Source organism: Ostrea edulis, chromosome 4 (assembly GCF_947568905.1).
Source record: "Ostrea edulis chromosome 4, xbOstEdul1.1, whole genome shotgun sequence".
NCBI lineage: Eukaryota > Metazoa > Mollusca > Bivalvia > Ostreida > Ostreidae > Ostrea > Ostrea edulis.
Genome location: NC_079167.1, coordinates 52,436,738 through 52,455,446, shown reverse-complemented (window position 1 = coordinate 52,455,446; position 18,709 = coordinate 52,436,738). Strand labels below are relative to the sequence as shown.

General features: G+C 34.5%; 1 protein-coding gene across 1 annotated transcript in view; it reads left to right on the top strand.

The window, feature by feature from the left end:
* The window catches only part of LOC125669762 (KICSTOR complex protein SZT2-like), a 99,919-nt gene extending 89,913 nt beyond the window's left edge, over positions 1-10,006 (top strand). The window contains exons 58-62 of the mRNA XM_048904505.2: positions 1,940-2,069; positions 3,027-3,129; positions 4,479-4,679; positions 6,353-6,421; positions 7,212-10,006. Of these exons, the coding sequence (XP_048760462.2) occupies positions 1,940-2,069; positions 3,027-3,129; positions 4,479-4,679; positions 6,353-6,421; positions 7,212-7,355 (647 nt within the window). The 3' untranslated portion in view covers positions 7,356-10,006. The remainder of the gene's footprint in view (positions 1-1,939; positions 2,070-3,026; positions 3,130-4,478; positions 4,680-6,352; positions 6,422-7,211) is intronic.
* Positions 10,007-18,709: the final 8,703 nt, after the last annotated feature.

Below are 18,709 nucleotides of genomic sequence, written 5' to 3'. Positions count from 1 at the left end.
GATGAGGATATGTTGTAGATTAAAAATTGTTCAAGGCATTACCCTGGGGCAAAGGGCGTGGTCTCAAGGTCACTTCAAAGTTGACCTAAATTTATATTTCCTTAAATCTTTGATATTTTAGTCATTATAAGGACTAGGATCATCAAATTTTGACAGTTGATGCATCTTGGGACCTTGTGTCAAGTTGTCTCAAAAGTAGGTCACGGTGACCTACTTTTTGAATTTTGCAGGTATTTATTTTAAAATTAATTTTGATGCATATCTTGGACACTTTGAAGCCTATGATCATCAAAACTTGTCAGTTGGTGGATCATGGGACCTTGAAATGCGTCAACTGAAAAATAGGTCACCGTGACCTACTTTCTGAATTTTATGGCTTATCATTTATAGACATATTTTAAGTTGTTATTTCAAATACCAAGAGGTTTAGAATCATCAAATCTTGTAAGTTGATGCATCTTGAGGCCTTGAAACATATTTATAAAAAAGTAGGTCACAGTGACCTACTTTTTGAATTTTGCAGATATTCAAATTTCACATTTTCAATTTTAGATGCATATTTTGGGCACTGTAAAACCTAGGATCATCAAACTTTGTCAGTCGATGCGTCTTCAGTCTTCGGTTTGTGTCGACCAAAAAGTAGGTCACCGTGACCTACTTTTGGTATTTGACAGCTAAATTACTATAATTCAGACACTATTTGACCTACAATCATCAAACTTTGTCAGTTGATGCATCTTGAGTCTTCGGAGTGTATCAACCAAAAAGTAGGTCACTGTGACCTACTTTTGGCATTTGACAGTTATATTTATATATTTCAGTCACTAATTGACCTACAATCATCAAACTTTGACAGTTGATGCATCTTGAGTCTACGGAGTGTGTCGACCAATAAGTAGGTCACCTTGACCTATTTTTGGAATTGGACGGCTATATTTATATATTTCAGATACTATTTGACCTACAGTCATCAAACTTTGTCAGTTGATGGGTCTTGCATGTTCGAAGGGTTTCGACCAAAAAGTAGGTCACCTTGACCTACTTTTGGAATTGGACGGCTATATTTATATATTTCAGATACTATTTGACCTACAGTCATCAAACTTTGTCAGTTGATGCGTCTTGCATGTTCAAAGGGTGTTGACAAAAAGTAGGTCAACTTGACCTACTTTTGGAATTGGACACCTATATTTATATATTTCAGATACTATTTGACCTACAGTCATCAAACTTTGTCAGTTGATGCGTCTTGCATGTTCAAAGGGTGTTGAAAAAAAGTAGGTCACCTTGACCTACTTTTGGAATTGGACGGCTATATTTATATAATTCAGATACTATTTGACCTACAGTCATCAAACTTTGTCAGTTGTTGGGTCTTGCATGTTTGAAGGGTGTTGACGAAAAAGTAGGTCACCTTGACCTACTTTTGGAATTTGACGGCTATATTTATATATTTCAGATACTATTTGACCTACAGTCATCAAACTTTGTCAGTTGATGGGTCTTGCATGTTCGGAGTTCGCTGACCAAAAAGTAGGTCACCATGACCTACGATTGGAATTTGACAGCTATATTTCAATATTCAGATACTAATTGGCTTAAAATTATCAAACTTTGTCAGTTGATATTTCTTGGGTTCTCAAAATGTGTAAACCAAAAAGTAGGTCACATTGACCTACTTTTTTTGAATTCTTAGGATTTAACTAAAGATTTAGAATACTAAGAGGCTAAGAATAGAAATGGTGGGGTTGTACAATTTATCAGAAGAGCGATTCTAGGCCCTTGGGCCTCTTGTTTTGGTTTGGATTCAGATATTGCTCTGAAATTTAGTTACAAGCTTCCTCTTGGAGGAATACAAGTTCAGTTTGCATTTCAGGTGGGAAGCTAATATTTGATGAGGCCTGAGACTTGTGTCATGTTTACATATTGTAATTTATAGATCACTCCAAAATGGTTCCTGTGAAACAGCACATCAGTGTTAGGAAGGCGGCCCAGAAATTCCAAAAGATGAGTAAAATTCACAATCTCCCGCTGTACAATCTGCTAGAAAAGGAAAGAGACTATGCAAGGTACAATGTCTGTCATGGATAATCTTTCATAATCTTTTATTGTAAATGTGCCTTGTAAGTACACTGCTCATATGTCGTGTAAAAACTGAAGTATGCATCAGATTGATAATTATATCCATGAGTCCCTTGAAATTCATATTTTAGAAAGTTTTCTTAAAATCTATAATTAATGAAATAAGATAGATAGATATATATATATAGATATATATATATATATATATATATATATATATATATATAAAGCACAAACAAACAATTATAACACCCAACCTTACGTTTACCCCTAGGATCTAAACGATACATGTGAAAATCAATTAATTAATATATAAAGCACTAAATAATCACAACTAGGTACTGAAAATTTTCGCCCCAGCCCGGGGTCGAACCAGCGACCTACGGCACCCACCGCCTAGCAAGATTGTCTAACCAGTGCGTAAGTCCATTCGGCCACAACGACTTCCCTAAAAAAGGAAGCTTTGTTATGCTCCTAAAGCACTACTTATACACACTGATGCAATCCCACACAGTCGCTGTGTCATTCAGTGTTTAAGATATTTTATAAGGAGAGTGGATCTCTCGATGCAATTGTATAGAATATTTAATATAAACTGAATGACACAGCGACTGTGTGGGATTGCATCAGTGTGTATAAGTAGCGCTTTAGGAGCATAACAAAGCTTCCTTTTTTAGGGAAGTCGTTGTGGCCGAGTGGACTTACGCACTGGTTTGACAATCTTGCTAGGCGGTGGGTGCCGTAGGTCGCTGGTTCGACCCCGGGCTGGGGCGAAAATTTTCAGTACCTAGTTGTGATTATTTAGTGCTTTATATATATATATATATATATATAGAAGATTTTACTGGTGAAGATCGTATTTTCCAAGAGAACACAGTGATATAAATATTTAGAGATAATTTTTTCATCAGCATCATAATTGTTTGAGTAATATTTGATTGCAGACAGAAAATTGATGATATGATTGAGAGGTCAGAGGTCAAGTGTAGAAAGGACTCCTTATGGCAAAGGATGTTGATTGGTGGGAAATTGGAAGAAAAAGATAATGTATGTTTATATAACTTTGTAAATTAATTAGATGAAATACAGTAAAATATCTCTATCTCGAAGTCCGAGGGACCTCGAAAAAACTTCGAGATATCCAGGGGTTCGAGATATCCAAAATCGATCTTGGATATATATTTTTTGAAGGAGGATATTTTATGCATAATATGGGATTTGCATTATAAACGAAAACCCCGTTGCCGTTTCTTATAGTTTAATACAAGTTGATAAATTAATATTGTGGAATTTCAAAGACAAACATTTCGGGTTTTTTTAATATATATAAACATCCAATTGAATTCACAATGTGTTTCAAAATGAAGATGATCGTGCCTGTATGCTTACTTTAAGTTTACTGATGTCCAGGCTCGACTGGGATGTAGTTTTTGCGTTCTAATGAAAGAACCTATCACGTAAGAAACAAAAAAGACGGATTTAAAAAAAAAACTTTTAAATGTTTATTACATAAATTTTCGTGTTTTCTCTGTACTAGTTTTAATGATGAAGCGTGTATTATTAAATGCGTTATCGTTATTAAGAGCATTACCTTCAAGTGTACTTCGATGATTTTGTGCGCTTATCTAACCCACATGTTAATAATAGAGCGTGTGTCATTCAAAACACCATCCCTGGAATCGGGTGTGTTAGTTCATAATTGGCGGTGAACTTTAGCCGTAATGTTAGAAGGCTTCACTAATCACCCAAGCTGTTGAGCCATTTATTGCGACCTGGGTCTACTCGGAAAAGGCGAGCGTGGATTAGCAGTCATTAATTATAATTGATGTAGCCGAGGGTGTGAATGTGTGACTTAATGACGGGTAAGCAGAGCGGAAAATTGACTGCACTTTCAAGATAAACCAGGTGAATTTAGGGTATGGGACCTTGAAAATACTTCGACATAAGCGGAGTATTCGAGATTACCGTGTTCGAAATATCAGAAGTTTTTTTTAATCATTTATATAGGGAAAACGGCAGGGACCGGTGGTCGACTTCGACTCAAGCGGGGTATTCGAGATAAACCATATTTGAGATACAGATATTTTACTGTACATTGTATTACTCACTTACCACATAACAATGTTTTCCTAGATGTTAATTACATGGGAAGTTACTTTCTAGAACTCTCAGTGAGCATGCTGGGAGTGGAAGGAGATATTTTCAATAGAAATCTGTTAAGAGCGATGTGACAAGTCAGCAGTCCCATTACTTTATGTCTGTGATATGAAGTGATTGAAAATGAGTAAATTATAAATATGTGATGATTGATCCAGTGGATTATTTTGCAGTACATCTGCTTGTGTTCATATTTTTACCTTGGCATGCCCATAAAGATAACATGATTGTACTTACAGCTTCAGAAATTGGAGTTTGAGGAATTTCTAGAACTTCTGGGTATGTCAGTGCAAATGTCCTTGGATTCAGTGGATTTCCAGCTCATTCCATTCTTGAACATGAACTTCACATGGTATAGTGGACTGTTCAGAAAACTTCAGACTAAATATCCCGATACTCATAGGTGTTTTTCCTCCGAGGATGGTCAAGTGCAATATATTGTAAGTCCATTGCGTAATGTTAATATGCTGAGCATATTAGTACATGTATATATATATTAAAGGACACAACGCATGTTTCTAAACTTTTTCATTTTTTCAGCAAAATAAACTCTTTTTATGCCTAAAACTACTTTAAATGTGTTTTAAATGAAATATTTTGCGTAGTTTTCGAGTTTGAAAGCGATGAAATTCAAATCTTGCGATATGCATATTTTCTTTCGCTAGTTTACGCGCCATTTTGTGTGACGTCATATGCGCCCTCGGGTTTGAAAACATCTGTTAGCCATTTCATAAACAGATTAGATTTAATCGACAAAAATCCAATTGTCACGTTAACGGCTTGAAAATAATAATGCATTAAGATGTTTTGTGCCGTGCTCGGGTGTACTAGTTGTCGGTAGAAAGGATTTAGACTGAGTATTTTTCAATTTTTCGAAGGAAGGTACGAGAAAAAAGATGTGGATAATTTTTTTGTTGGAGCAAGAACTTTACCTTAAAAAACACACCCAATCACCTTTTTAAACATCGTTTGGACAGAGACCCTGATAAACTGCGAGAAAATGGATATATCGAAGCTATAAGCACTGGTAGGCCTATAGCATACATTCTGTTTTGCTCTTCAAATTCAATACACACTTGGATCAACTGACCTTCACCTTGTAACAAACATATATCGACGATACAATGTAACTTCTACCAACTGGTAGATTTACAACAACAAAAAATAAAGATACAAAATAATTGAACTTTTAATTATACAAATAATAGAATATTGTATTTCCTAACTTTAAATTGAATTATAAAATTATTTCTTTATTGAATTCGTAGCATCTTGAGTGCGTCAGAGGCTATAACGCCGTGCTCCCACTTCGTACTTCCTAAAGACGTGCAGATCACAATTCAAAAATAGTAATAAGATTGCTTTATCAAAATAAAATAATGTGATTACCACTTTAAATTTGAATATTTTTATTGATTTGTGTGTGTGTTGTCTTTTTCTTTCTTTCCGAAATGCACGCGTGACAATAGCTTGGCATAGGGCCTAGTTGTCAACAAATTAACGTATCATAATTTGTCTAATCCAAAAATAAATAATGATTGCACTGTTTATTTTAGAAAAACAACGCCAATTACAGATGTATAAAGGAATAACATCCCCAAACAGTTTGTAGACAGCGACCCATATAAACATTATTTACTCACAATTTTGCCGATTTCATACACGCTTTACTCGCTATATTTGGGTATTTACATCGTTATATGTGTGCACTGGTCGCGAACACATATAAAACTCGGACAATTTATCAACATCGATTTAAATGTTGCCCATGGTAAATTAATTAGGCCCCTAAAAGTTGAGTTTTTAATAATATCTCGCAGTACTTTCACAATCCGAAGGGCGCATGTGACGTCACTGTACCATGTGACTACCTACCTAATTAACTTGACTTTTTGAAATCGGGGCTTAGATTTAAGTTTGTATTGTGGTTAATTATCGCAAAATTTCGGCGAACAAACTATTAGAATTAATTACTATAAGCATAAAGAAGACAAAATGCATGTAATATTGTATACTTTGAAAACATGAGATATGTCCTTTAATGATTAGATATGGTAATTCCTATTTGCAGAACAGGTTTATTTTGACTATATACATCCTTCTTTTGTTACAGGTTATTCTTAATCCCAATTACCTGGATATGTTTTCCATGTTGATGACAAATGCTAAAGAATATAAAACAGTAGGTTTGAGTTGCACACATTTCTGATTGAAATTTGTCCCTTTTCACCTGTCTGTCTGTTGTCTGTAAACATTTCACATTTTTTAACTACTTCTTGAGAACCACTGGACCAATTTCAACCAAACTTGGCTCTCGGCATTCTTAGGTAAAGGGAAATCAAGTTTGATATACCAAAGGGAGATAATTAACATATATTGAAAATATGGTAGGGTGTTTAAAAAATTCTCATGAACCTTTGTACCAAAAAAGCCAAAGCTTGAAGAAATCTGTATATATTGAAAATTTGAATTTGTTCAAATGACAATCCCAGGGCAAGGGTGCTGAATTTCACTTCCAATACTGGGCACCTGACAAAAAGAAGAGTCACTGCCTATGTTAAGCATCGTATTTTGAAGTGGCTCCAGGATTGAGATTCAAACCCGGGCCCACTGGTCGCAAATTGAGCACCGTAACCACTAGGCTACCATGAAAATACTGAAAGTGCCACAAAATGTCATCATTGTGATGTCATAATTCTATTTTACATCACTTTGATAAAATTGAGAATAAGATTCTTGCACAATATGCACTTCATTTAAAAACAAAAGCACAATTCTTGATTTTGGTGGTCAAATCATATATTATTACCACAATCATTATTATTTTTTATTATATATCATTATATCTTATCATATTGAGTTCTTTCTGCTGATTTATTTTGTGTGTCAGGGATACTCATAAATAGAGTAGAATCTTTTGTTTTTACTATAATATGATTTGCAATATTTAAAATCCCCAATCTATTGACTAGTTTTTAGGTGCTGTGTACAGAGACTCGCTGGCTGACCAGGTGGATACTCTGGAGTGCCCCAATCTTCCGGTCAGGAGTGTTCAGCACCACATGGAGGACTTTGTCAATGTCTGTAGCTACCATCTTTGGTCATCAATGCTCTGATAAATGAACCAAAGAGTCCCTTTGTTTGACACCATATTCTCAGGTTCATTCATGAAAATGGCTTTAGATAAACTGAAAATGAAGAGCTGAAAGATTTCCAATGCTTTTTTTTTTTTTGTATATTAATGTGATCAGGATTAAACATGAAGTTTATCGTTGTTCATTGTCAAGATATATGTACATACCTGTGATGTGAAGTTTTACAACCCCTAACCCAATCCACCCCAGTTTGTCAGTGTTATAAGAGACAAAAGCTCCTATATCATATCAGGAATGTTGCTAAATGATTGTTGACCTTGTATTAGGATTCAGCATATCAATCTCTGTTGTGTAAAACAAATTGCCTTTTGTTATCTTATGTTACAGGCAATATAACATGTGTGTGCCTTTTGTTATCTTATGTTACATGCAATATAACATGTTTGTTTGTGAGGTTCTCAGTGTTGGTGCTTTAGGAGATTTGTTGCATTTGTAAATCTTAATTTGCATTTCTCAAGTAGATAAGGTATTATTTGGCCACTCTTTAATACATATATCCTTGTTTCCTCTTTAAGCAAAAGAAATTGTAAATGTTTGAAATTTAAATGCATTGGGAGCACATCACCATCAGCACCCCTATTGCAATAGTGAGATGCCTTTCTGTGAAATTTTATACCACTGCCATAAAAGGAAGGCGCATAAAGTTTTACCCTTAACTCTCTGTCCGAGTTTGTTTCTGACCTCCAACTTGAAAATGTTTTGCAATTGGATGTTCATATTTGCATTATGGGTGACTTTACCTGGGAGTGCTTTTGGGGTCAGGTTTTCATCAGGCATGACTAGCTGCTTTTAATGAAAATAGAAATTTTGTTTCTGATCTCTGTATTGATGGCACTTTGCAGTTAGAAATTCACTTTTTATTAAGAAAAGCTTATGCCAAACATGATCATGCGTAATTTTATTTGATAATTAATTAAATCCAATAATTTTATAACTTGTGTGAACAAAACTGAGGGTATCAACTTTAAATGGCCTCTAAATGGGGAGCTTTTTTTCAATTTGTAAACCTTAAAACAGTAAATTTCATAAAGAGAAAATCATTTGTATCCTAGGTTCCTGGAAAAATACTTGTATTTGAGATTTTTCACTTTGAGCTTTGAATATTTGGGGACTTCCATCCACCCTCAGCTGTATGTAATTATCGTGCTATAATAGAAAATCAAAACACAACTAAAAAAGCAACTTGATACCTTGAGGCTACTTCTTGCACAAATCCAGGAAGTCCTTACACATGTGTTAGAACATTAGAGAATATGCAGGTGCTATATTACTCCTACAGACAAGAGCCTCAGTTAACAGTCTGACCTAGTTTTACATCAATTTATGTTCTATAATATGCTAAGCAAAAAGACAAGGCTACAAGTTTTCATTTATGAAAATGTGAATAAATATAAATCACTTGCCCCGTGCAAGAATTCACCTAGCAACTACCAACAAAGCATTGAGCTGTGAAGGCAGCCATCTGAATTTTACATATAAGCAGGGTATGTCATTTATTTATGAATCTGAGAATGTAGTTATTTTTTGAAGGTGGAGTTTGTAATGAATCTTCATAGCAGAAAATATGTGTAGACTGCACGTGAAATGTTTACTTAACTGTCCTTTAAAGATTGACATTGAAGTTTCTTCAACACGGAATACTGGACATATTGTTTACTTTTTGACATCATACAAAACAAGTCTTCAAATAGCAGAAAATATAACTTGAAGTTTTTGATTTTATCAAAGTTTTAAACATTGTTATTTACCATCGTATGTTATTTACCATTGCATGCAACATTGTCACCAATTAAAGAGATAGTAAAGTTCATTTTTGGGATTTTTTTTCTCTCACCACAAATCATCTTATTCCTTGCTGATATTATTTTTTTTTTTAAAAGATAAATGAATGATATCAACTTTGAAATAATTGCTTGTTTGTCATAAAGTTGCATGAGGAGCCAACTTATTTTTTGTCTAGGAAGCAAAAATCCAGGGGACATAATTTGAAGATTATACTTGTTTTAAACTTGGAAATGAATGCATAAAATTGCTATCATTTACAGGAAATGACTTGTGTGAGTCATTTGGATTAATTTCAATCCTTTAAATTTTTAAAAATCTAAATGACCTTTACTATCTCCTTAAATCCAACAATGTAAAATGCAACCAAGTGACTGGGTCAATGTGATGTGATGTCATTTGGTCAAAGGTGACACATTTTATGCTTTGAGAGGCAAATCAAGTGTATTTGAAATGGAGCTAAATATTTCGAATTTGATACCTATGTTTTACACTATTATTGAAAATAATATAAATTGTATTGAATTTTTTATCACAGTGTTTTGCATACAAGTATGTCTTGTTGGACACCCAAGAAAACACAATCTGTCTAACAGAAGTATTTGATTGTGCACATTTTCTATTTTATAGAAGACCTATAACGTAACACTGCTGTGATGTAAAAAAAAAAATTTAAAAATTGTGATAAAATAAAAAGCAGTGCCATCTTAGGATGTCGAGGGGAAGTGTCCCTATATGAAGGCAGGTTGTACATTGCAAACTTTTTTTTTTCAGGGTGTTCAGCCAATCAAACTGCATGTTACAAACGATATTAAATTATGATACAAATATTTATAAAACTTGTTATTTTAGACATGTATATCACAATGAAGGACTCTCTACCATAGTTGTAGGATTCATTGCCAATGGGTCAGGGGTTTTGTTGATAGGTCAGGGCTGTATTGCTCATATGGTGAAAATACTGTATATCAAGTAAAATTGGCACATTGGAAATGTTGGCTTTCTACTAAAAGTGTCAAAATATTCATTCATACTTGAATTAAACTACTTTTAGAATAGAAACCTGCCAAATATTCCAGATGCCTAAATTACCTGCATTACTTCTTTAAAAATATTTCTAGGTCCAGAACATCATGCAAACAAATTGTGGAGATAATGTGTAATAATCCAAATGTGGCGCTCTAAATTATATTGAGACACATAACCCTAGTGTGGCGCTCTAAATTATATTGAGACATGTAACCCTAGTGTGGGGCTCTATGGATTATATTGAGACACGTAACCCTAGTGTGGGGCTCTATGGATTATATTGAGACACGTAACCCTAGTGTGGGGCTGTATGGATTATATTGAGACACATAACCCTAGGTGGGGCTCTATGTATTATATTGAGACACGTAACCCTAGTGTGGGGCTCTATGGATTATATTGAGACACGTAACCCTAGTGTGGGGCTGTATGTATTATATTGAGACACATAACCCTAGTGTGGGACTCTATGGATTATATTGAGACATGTAACCCTAGTGTGGGGCTCTATGGATTATATTGAGACATGTAACCCTAGTGTGGGGCTCTATGGATTATATTGAGACACGTAACCCTAGTGTGGGGCTGTATGTATTATATTGAGACACATAACCCTAGTGTGGGACTCTATGGATTATATTGAGACATGTAACCCTAGTGTGGGGCTCTATGGATTATATTGAGACACATAGCCCTAGTGTAGGACTCCATGGATTATATTGAGACACATAGCCCTAGTGTGGGGCTCTGGATTATATTGAGACATGTAACCCTAGTGTGGGGCTCTATGGATTATATTGAGACACATAGACCTAGTGTGGGGCTCTATGGATTATATTGAGACACATAAACCTAGTGTGGGGCTCTATGTATTATATTGAGACATGTAACCCTAGTGTGGGGCTCTATGTATTATATTGAGACATGTAACCCTAGTGTGGGGCTCTATGTATTATATTGAGACATGTAACCCTAGTGTGGGGCTCTATGGATTATATTGAGACATGTAACCCTAGTGTGGGGCTGTATGGATTATATTGAGACACATAAACCTAGTGTGGGGCTCTATGGATTATATTGAGACATGTAACCCTAGTGTGGGGCTCTATGGATTATATTGAGACACGTAACCCTAGTGTGGGGCTCTATGGATTATATTTATAGGTTATAGACTTTGTATGGGAAAATATGACGACCGAGTTTTTTGGCGCGTAGACGGACCGAGCTTGCGAGGTCCGTTCGCGACAAAAAACGAGGTCGTCATATTTCCCATACAAAGTCTATAACCTTTTTATTATATACTTTCAATTTCATTTAGAAACTAACAATAATTTTATTTTTAACAATAACTTTATCGGTTTAACTGATTAAAAGATGAAAAACACGAAAAATTTGAAAATTAACGGCGTAGAAATTTGATTGTGACGTAATGTTTGCGGGCCGGAATGTTTCCGGGCATATATCGTGTGATATATGCCCGCAAACTTTTAAAGAAAAAAGAAGATATGAAATTGAAAGTATATAATAATGAGACATATAACCCTAGTGTGGGGCTCTATGGATTATATTGAGACACATAATCCTAGCGTGGGGCTGTATGGATTATATTGAGACACGTAACCCAAGTGTGGGGCTGTATGGATTATATTGAGACACGTAACCCTAGTGTGGGGCTCTATGGATTATATTGAGACCTGTAACCCTAGTGTGGGGCTGTATGGATTATATTGAGACACATAGCCCTAGTGTGGGGCTCTGGATTATATTGAGACACGTAACCCTAGTGTGGGGCTCTAAGGATATGGCACGCCATATTTATATGTATTCCACTATAAAGATATCTTATATGATTTATGAGATATCTTCTATTTTAATAAGATATATGATAAATTTTATAAGATATCTCATCAGATTTATAGTTTATAAGACATCTCATATAATTTACAGTTTATAAGATATCTCATAAAATATATAATATAAACTTTATAAGATATCTTGTATATTAAATAAGATATCTCATAAACTTATGAGTTCTTTTATAAGATTTCTTATAAAAGTTATGAGATATATGGCAAGTCCTTTTACTATTAATTCGAAAAATAAGATGTCTCTTATTTTAAAGAGATATCTCTTTAAAATAGGGATATCTCTTATATTTAAGAGATATCTCTTTCACTTAGAGAGATATCTCTTTCACTCAGAGAGATATCTCTTTCACTTAGAGATGGCTCTTACTCTTAAAAAGATATCTCTTTCACTTAGATATCCCTTTCACTTAAAGAGATATCTCTTATACTTTAAGAAATATCTCTTTCAATTAGAGAGATATCTCTTTCACATTGAGAGATATCTCTTTCACATTGAGAGATATCTCTTTAAGTCTCTTTCACTTAAAGAGATATTTCTTTTACTCTGAGAGATATCGCTTTTACTTTGAGAGATATCTCCTAAAGATATATCTCTCTAATAATTCCTAGAGAGATATCTCTCAAAGTATAGGAGATATCTCTTTAATCATTAAAAAAGAGATATCTCTCAAAGAAAAAGAGATATCTCTTTCCAATATTTTTGATTAGTTTGAATACTTAAGGAATTCTCCCTAAATCGGAAGGAAGCCCGCCAAAGCAAATCTTACCATGATGGCTGCAATCCCGGGAGATTTTGCGTTTACCGCATGTGAAGTGTATACAGGTAACAAACAAAGACAATAAATTGATAAAACATGTGAGCTAGACTGGATTTACATTTACAGTTATACCAAATAATGTTTCCCCAACCACCTCTTTAACCCTTTTCGCCATTTTTACACTAGAAGTATTTTGATTAGTTAAAAATATGGTTACATCATATTAATCTGATTAATGGCGATGCAACAGGGAGAAGTCATAATGATCACCGGGGGCAATTTTTAAAGAGATATCTCTTTTTGAAAATTTAAAGAGATATCTCTTTTTGCATTGATAGAGAGATATCTCTTTATGCTTGGGAGATATCTCTTTAGCTTTAAGAGATATTTCTCAAAGAGAAAGATATCTCCCAAGCGTAAAGAGATATCTCTTTTATTTAAAGAGATATCTTTTTTGTTGAAGAGATGTCTCTTTTGTTGAAAGGGATATCTCTTTTGGTCAAAGAGATATCTCCCTAGCATAAAAAGATATATCTCTAACTTACATAAATATCTCTACAACCAATAGAGATATCTCTAGTGTAAAAAGATATCTCTAAAGATCTAAAGAGATCTCTTATTTTACGAATAAATAGTAAAAGGGCTTGCCATAGAGATATCTTATAACATTTATGATTTATCTTGTATCAAAAAAGTGAATAAGATATATTATAAAGTTTATGAGGTATCTTGTAAAGTTTATGAAATATTTTAATATATATCATATAAGATATCTCATATATTTAATGAGACATCCTATAAAGAAAAAAATATAAGATATCTAATATCTTTTATTAGAAAATATCTTATAAACTTTATAAAATTTATGAGAAATCTTTAAAAAGGACTAAATGTAAAAATGGTGTGCCATATATGGATCATATTGTGACACATAGCTCCAGTGTGGGGCTTTATGTGAATATGCATCAAATCTTTAGAATTTGTTTAGCATATAAATGATGGACTTGCTGAAGTCTCTGTGTAAGTTGTTTTCTGACTGTTCACTGTGATAGTGTAGTTGTTCATGCACGTACATAGAGGAGGGCTTATCAGCTTCTTAATTGAATCTGTCATCACACATCACTGGGCAGGGTATTTTTATGACCTTTCTGTTGCTGACATTTCCAACACAGAACAAAGTCCATTTTATGTCATTTGCATACAATGTGTATGGTTACCTAGTATGTGTATATTTATATACATGTAGATATTTTAGGATAATAAGTAATATACTGGTCAGGTCTAGATTTACAATGTCTGTACTCAGGGTGCTTCTATCAATAAATAAATAAATTTTACTTTTATACAATCATCAGGAAGTGCAGATTGAAGTTTGTTATAAGGCCACAATAGAGGACCAAAGTTTTACAAGTGAATTAATGTATGGGAATTTTTTTTTTTAAATCTTCTACAGAACAGCAGGGCCATGGTTAGTCATATTAATGTGCAAGCATCCTCCGGTACTACAGATTCAAGTCTCTTGAAATCATGATGTGATGTCACAGTGAAAAGGCCGCCCCCAAACCTTAGGAGCGAATTACTGGGACGTGATTTTGGGGAGTTTATATACTGTATATTCCTTGTTGTACTCGGGTACTTGATATCATTAAATGACCCAAGACATCAAATCGCAAGAACATGAATTTGCGAGCGGTCTCTTGATTAAGACATTTTACATGTATGAAAATCCTTGCATATATTTAGGAATCTGTACAGTACTGTATTTTTCTGAAATATAATCTACCAATTTTCCTTCAAATTTGAAAACAAATATTTGCAATAAATCTAATTTGTATTCTTAAATGCTGATAAGTATTAATGACAGGCAAACATAATAGTACGAGAGCACAACGTTAAATCTCACCATGCAGGTTTAACGTTGAGGCACGCTTCCCGTGACGTTATTAGTCCATACCAACAGTTAATTTTAAATGTGTCTTGTAAAAAATTCATTGACTCATATGTTATTTTTTCCATATAAAATAAAATAAATGAAGCAAACTTCAATTTCAGTGTGTGTCACATGGGGATACAACTTAAATGGCAAGTTCAGTTGAAACTGTGATTCTGGAGAAGTCGAAACTGTTAAAGGTGTACAGACGCACGCTGGACTAAAGGTGATCAGAAAAGATTATACTTGAGTATTCAGCTCAGGTTTAAGTTAAAAAACAATATGCTCGGGGCCCTAACTATAGTCTTGGAGGCATACAAAATCTTGGATACACAACTTAGAAATGTTTGCATTTTGATATGATTTCGTGTGGCTCTCGAAAATAGTTTGTGTTAATAATCGAATTTCCTGTATATTCCCATATAAAACTTTGATCTCCTACTATGACCCACCCTACCTGGACATCTTGCGAAGATGCTACCTGGGGTGCCTGAATTGAACAAACTTGAACTACCTGAAGATGCTTGCACCTTGATTTGACCAATGATTATGACTATACATTTGATAATGAAGATTTTTCCATATAAACTTCGATCCCGAACAAACTTGAATCTACACTACTGGGGAAGCTTGTATATTAATAACCTTGATAAAACTTCAAGTGGACGAGAGATCGAAGGTTGAGTCAAACCTGAAAATCAAAGGTCCTACCATTATGGTTAAGATTTTAAAGTAACCTGGATGCATATCTACAACATCCTGGCATTGTTTTGACATTATATCGTTCATATTTCAGGGTACCTGACTTGATTTCAGCAAACATGGAACTTTATCTTGCATAGATAATTTTTATTTAAGTTTATGTATCTATTAGCAACATCAAACCTGATCGATGTAAGGATGGTATTGTTTGGTAAGTTCTACATGTTCTAGTAGTTTATATAATTTAGAGTTATGTCCAAGACACGATGTAGATACGATATCGACGAACCAAACATGACATTGTACCGATATAAACATGTACCACTCTAATAATCACATACCTTTACTGACGATATCGTGTCGATATCGAATCAGTATTGTTAAACAATTCATTATGACTGTCCTAGCTACTATATTTCTTTACACTTATGTATAAATTTCGCTATGTTGCACTAAATGAGTTCCCTTACTGTCGATATCGAGGATATCGTATCGATATCGAATCGTTACCGTTTCAAGATTTTGTTGTGACATTCTACCAACTATATTTCTTCATTGTTGTTTGTCTGTTTATAAATTTAACACTGACTGAGATTCCCTTGTTGACGATATCGTGTCGATATCGAATCATGATTGTAAAACAAATGGTTATGCATGTCCTTGCATGCACCATTCTGATAATTGTGCAGATGTTTGGGTAATTTGCATTAACAAAGTATCCCTTGCTGTCGATATCGTCGATATCGACGATATCATGTCGATATCGAACCATGATATTTATAAGTTTTTTGTGACCATCCTTGCCATTTTTTTTATAGATGTGCATGTGTTTAAGCATTCTAAATTGATTAAGTTTCTATTACTGTCGATATCGACGATATCATGTCGATATCGAATCAGGATTGGTAAGCAGTTGGTGGTGAAGTTTTTTGCTACTGTCCTTCTCTAAACTTGTGCTTATGATTAGAAATATCGCATTGCCCAAGTTTTCCTTATTGTCGATATCGACGATATCGTATCGATATCGAACTCTTATCATTTGAAAAGTCCTTTTTGTACTTGATACCATAGTTATTGTGAACATTTTGAAATATTTCCATATAAGTAACTTTGTAAGGTAGCAGACATCGATACTAAAGTACGATCGCTTGAAGTTTTGAATCAAGGTTTGGTAAATTAAACAACATATGATAATTATTTTCTCCTTATATAACATTGGTTACATTTTGCCGTAATACTACATTCACGAATGCATCAACATATTTATGTCAACTTTTAATTCAATAATGGTGCACATATATTTTTACCCTTAAAATTCACGAAACACGATCGATATCGATACAATATCGGAACAGTTTTGTCGATATCGACAAAGCACCCAGCATCATTTATGATGATTGACTTCAACAACAAAATCCATACAACTATCGATATCGATACGATATCGAACTGATATTGCCGATATCGTCGATATCGACATGATAGTTAGTCTGTGGTAAATTTTCAATATTAATTATTTCACAAATCTCAGTCAATTACAAAAACTCCACATGGTCGATATCGACACGACATTGTCGATGTCGTCGATATCGACATTACACTCGGTCTGGACATGTATGATAATTTAGTCATATAATAAACAAAAACTTGCATCTCTTTCAACTAAGTCCAGCAATCTAGCTGTATACAAAAATGGCAGACCACTGAGACCAGGGATAATTTTACAGCTCTAGTAATCACATTTTATAGGCTCTATTAACCACTTTTTATAGGCTCTGGTAACCACTTTTTATAGGCTCTAGTAACCACATTTTATAGGCTCTAGTAACCACTTTTTAAAATTATTCTATCACATGATAAACCACTTATTGACATTTTTTAGGTCATTACAGTGCTTAAGCTACCCCTTCACCAAGGCGAGGGTGAGGTGAATATTGTATTTTGAGGGTAGCTAAAGCATCACAATGACCCCAGAAATGTCAATAATTGTACAATAGTTCTTTAAAATTTGATTCTCAACAATTTTCCTTGATGTTTGAAATATTTACAATTTTAACTTGGTTCGCTATAGGGAAATAGTTTACACACAGAATACTTGGTTTTACGTGATATGTCCGTCTTAACAAGTGAGGACCTTGTTTTACTGTAGCAGTGTTTGTATGGGTACATGTGGCAAGGAGTTTGATTTTCCTCCATTTTTGAGAAAATTACACATTGTTGAACTTTGTCAGTGTTGAGAAAGTATTATTGAGTTTGTCCTTTTTTAAAACTCCACTCACAGTTTTAAAGGCCTGTGTTAACTACTTGAAGGTGTGCGTATTGCAGGGATTTTGATTCTCAGCATATGCACTCATAATGAGATGTCACTAGCTGTAGGTGAAGTACCGCAAATTTAGACCTAAGCAGTGATGGTGCTTTAGTGTGCAACAACGCCCGCCGCGACATGAGACCTCCATATCTAAGGTTATATCTGAAAGACCCATGATTGTCACTGCGTTTGGCGAAGGAGCAAGCACTACCTATGTTAACGTCTTGGGTTTGACGCAGCCATGGCACGAGCGGGGCTCGAACTCGCGACCTCCCGGTCACAAGGCGAACGCTCTATCACTGAGCTACCACGACTGGTAGGCTTGTGTAGAAAACTCAAGACACTCCCTATGAAAAATATAGTGTATTTTTCTACACAAGCCACTTCACCTAAGGATGCTTTGTGCCAAGTTTGGTTGAAATTGACCAAGTTGTTCCAGAGAACATGAAAATATGGAGAGAGAAAAAAAACGCCGAAAGACAACTGAACATTTTTTATCAGAAAAGCTCAGCTGAGCCTTCAGCTCAGGTGAGCTAAAAAACTGTCCCCTCACGATGAAACTAGGAAGAATTGGTTGAGGGATGTACAAGGGGTATGGGAACTCGAGAAATTCATAATAAAAAGAAAGTATTACATTAACATAATATTCAGCTGATGTAATAGATTTTGCACAAACTCTTGCAAACGTACATTTTATTGTTAAATTTTGATTCTGCGAGATTCGAGGCAGACTACTGACAAACAAGTTGATGGTGCAGAAGTTTCAACAGTCTCACTTAAAGTAAGTTTTTCACAAATTCTGTGGTCGTTATAACGGTCTAGTTTGCCAATACAACCTATCATTAGGTCAAATGCTGTCTGATGCGTTTCATACTTATTGCTAGGCCGTTCTTGCATGGTACATTGATTATGACTACAGATAACTCCGCTTACCTAAT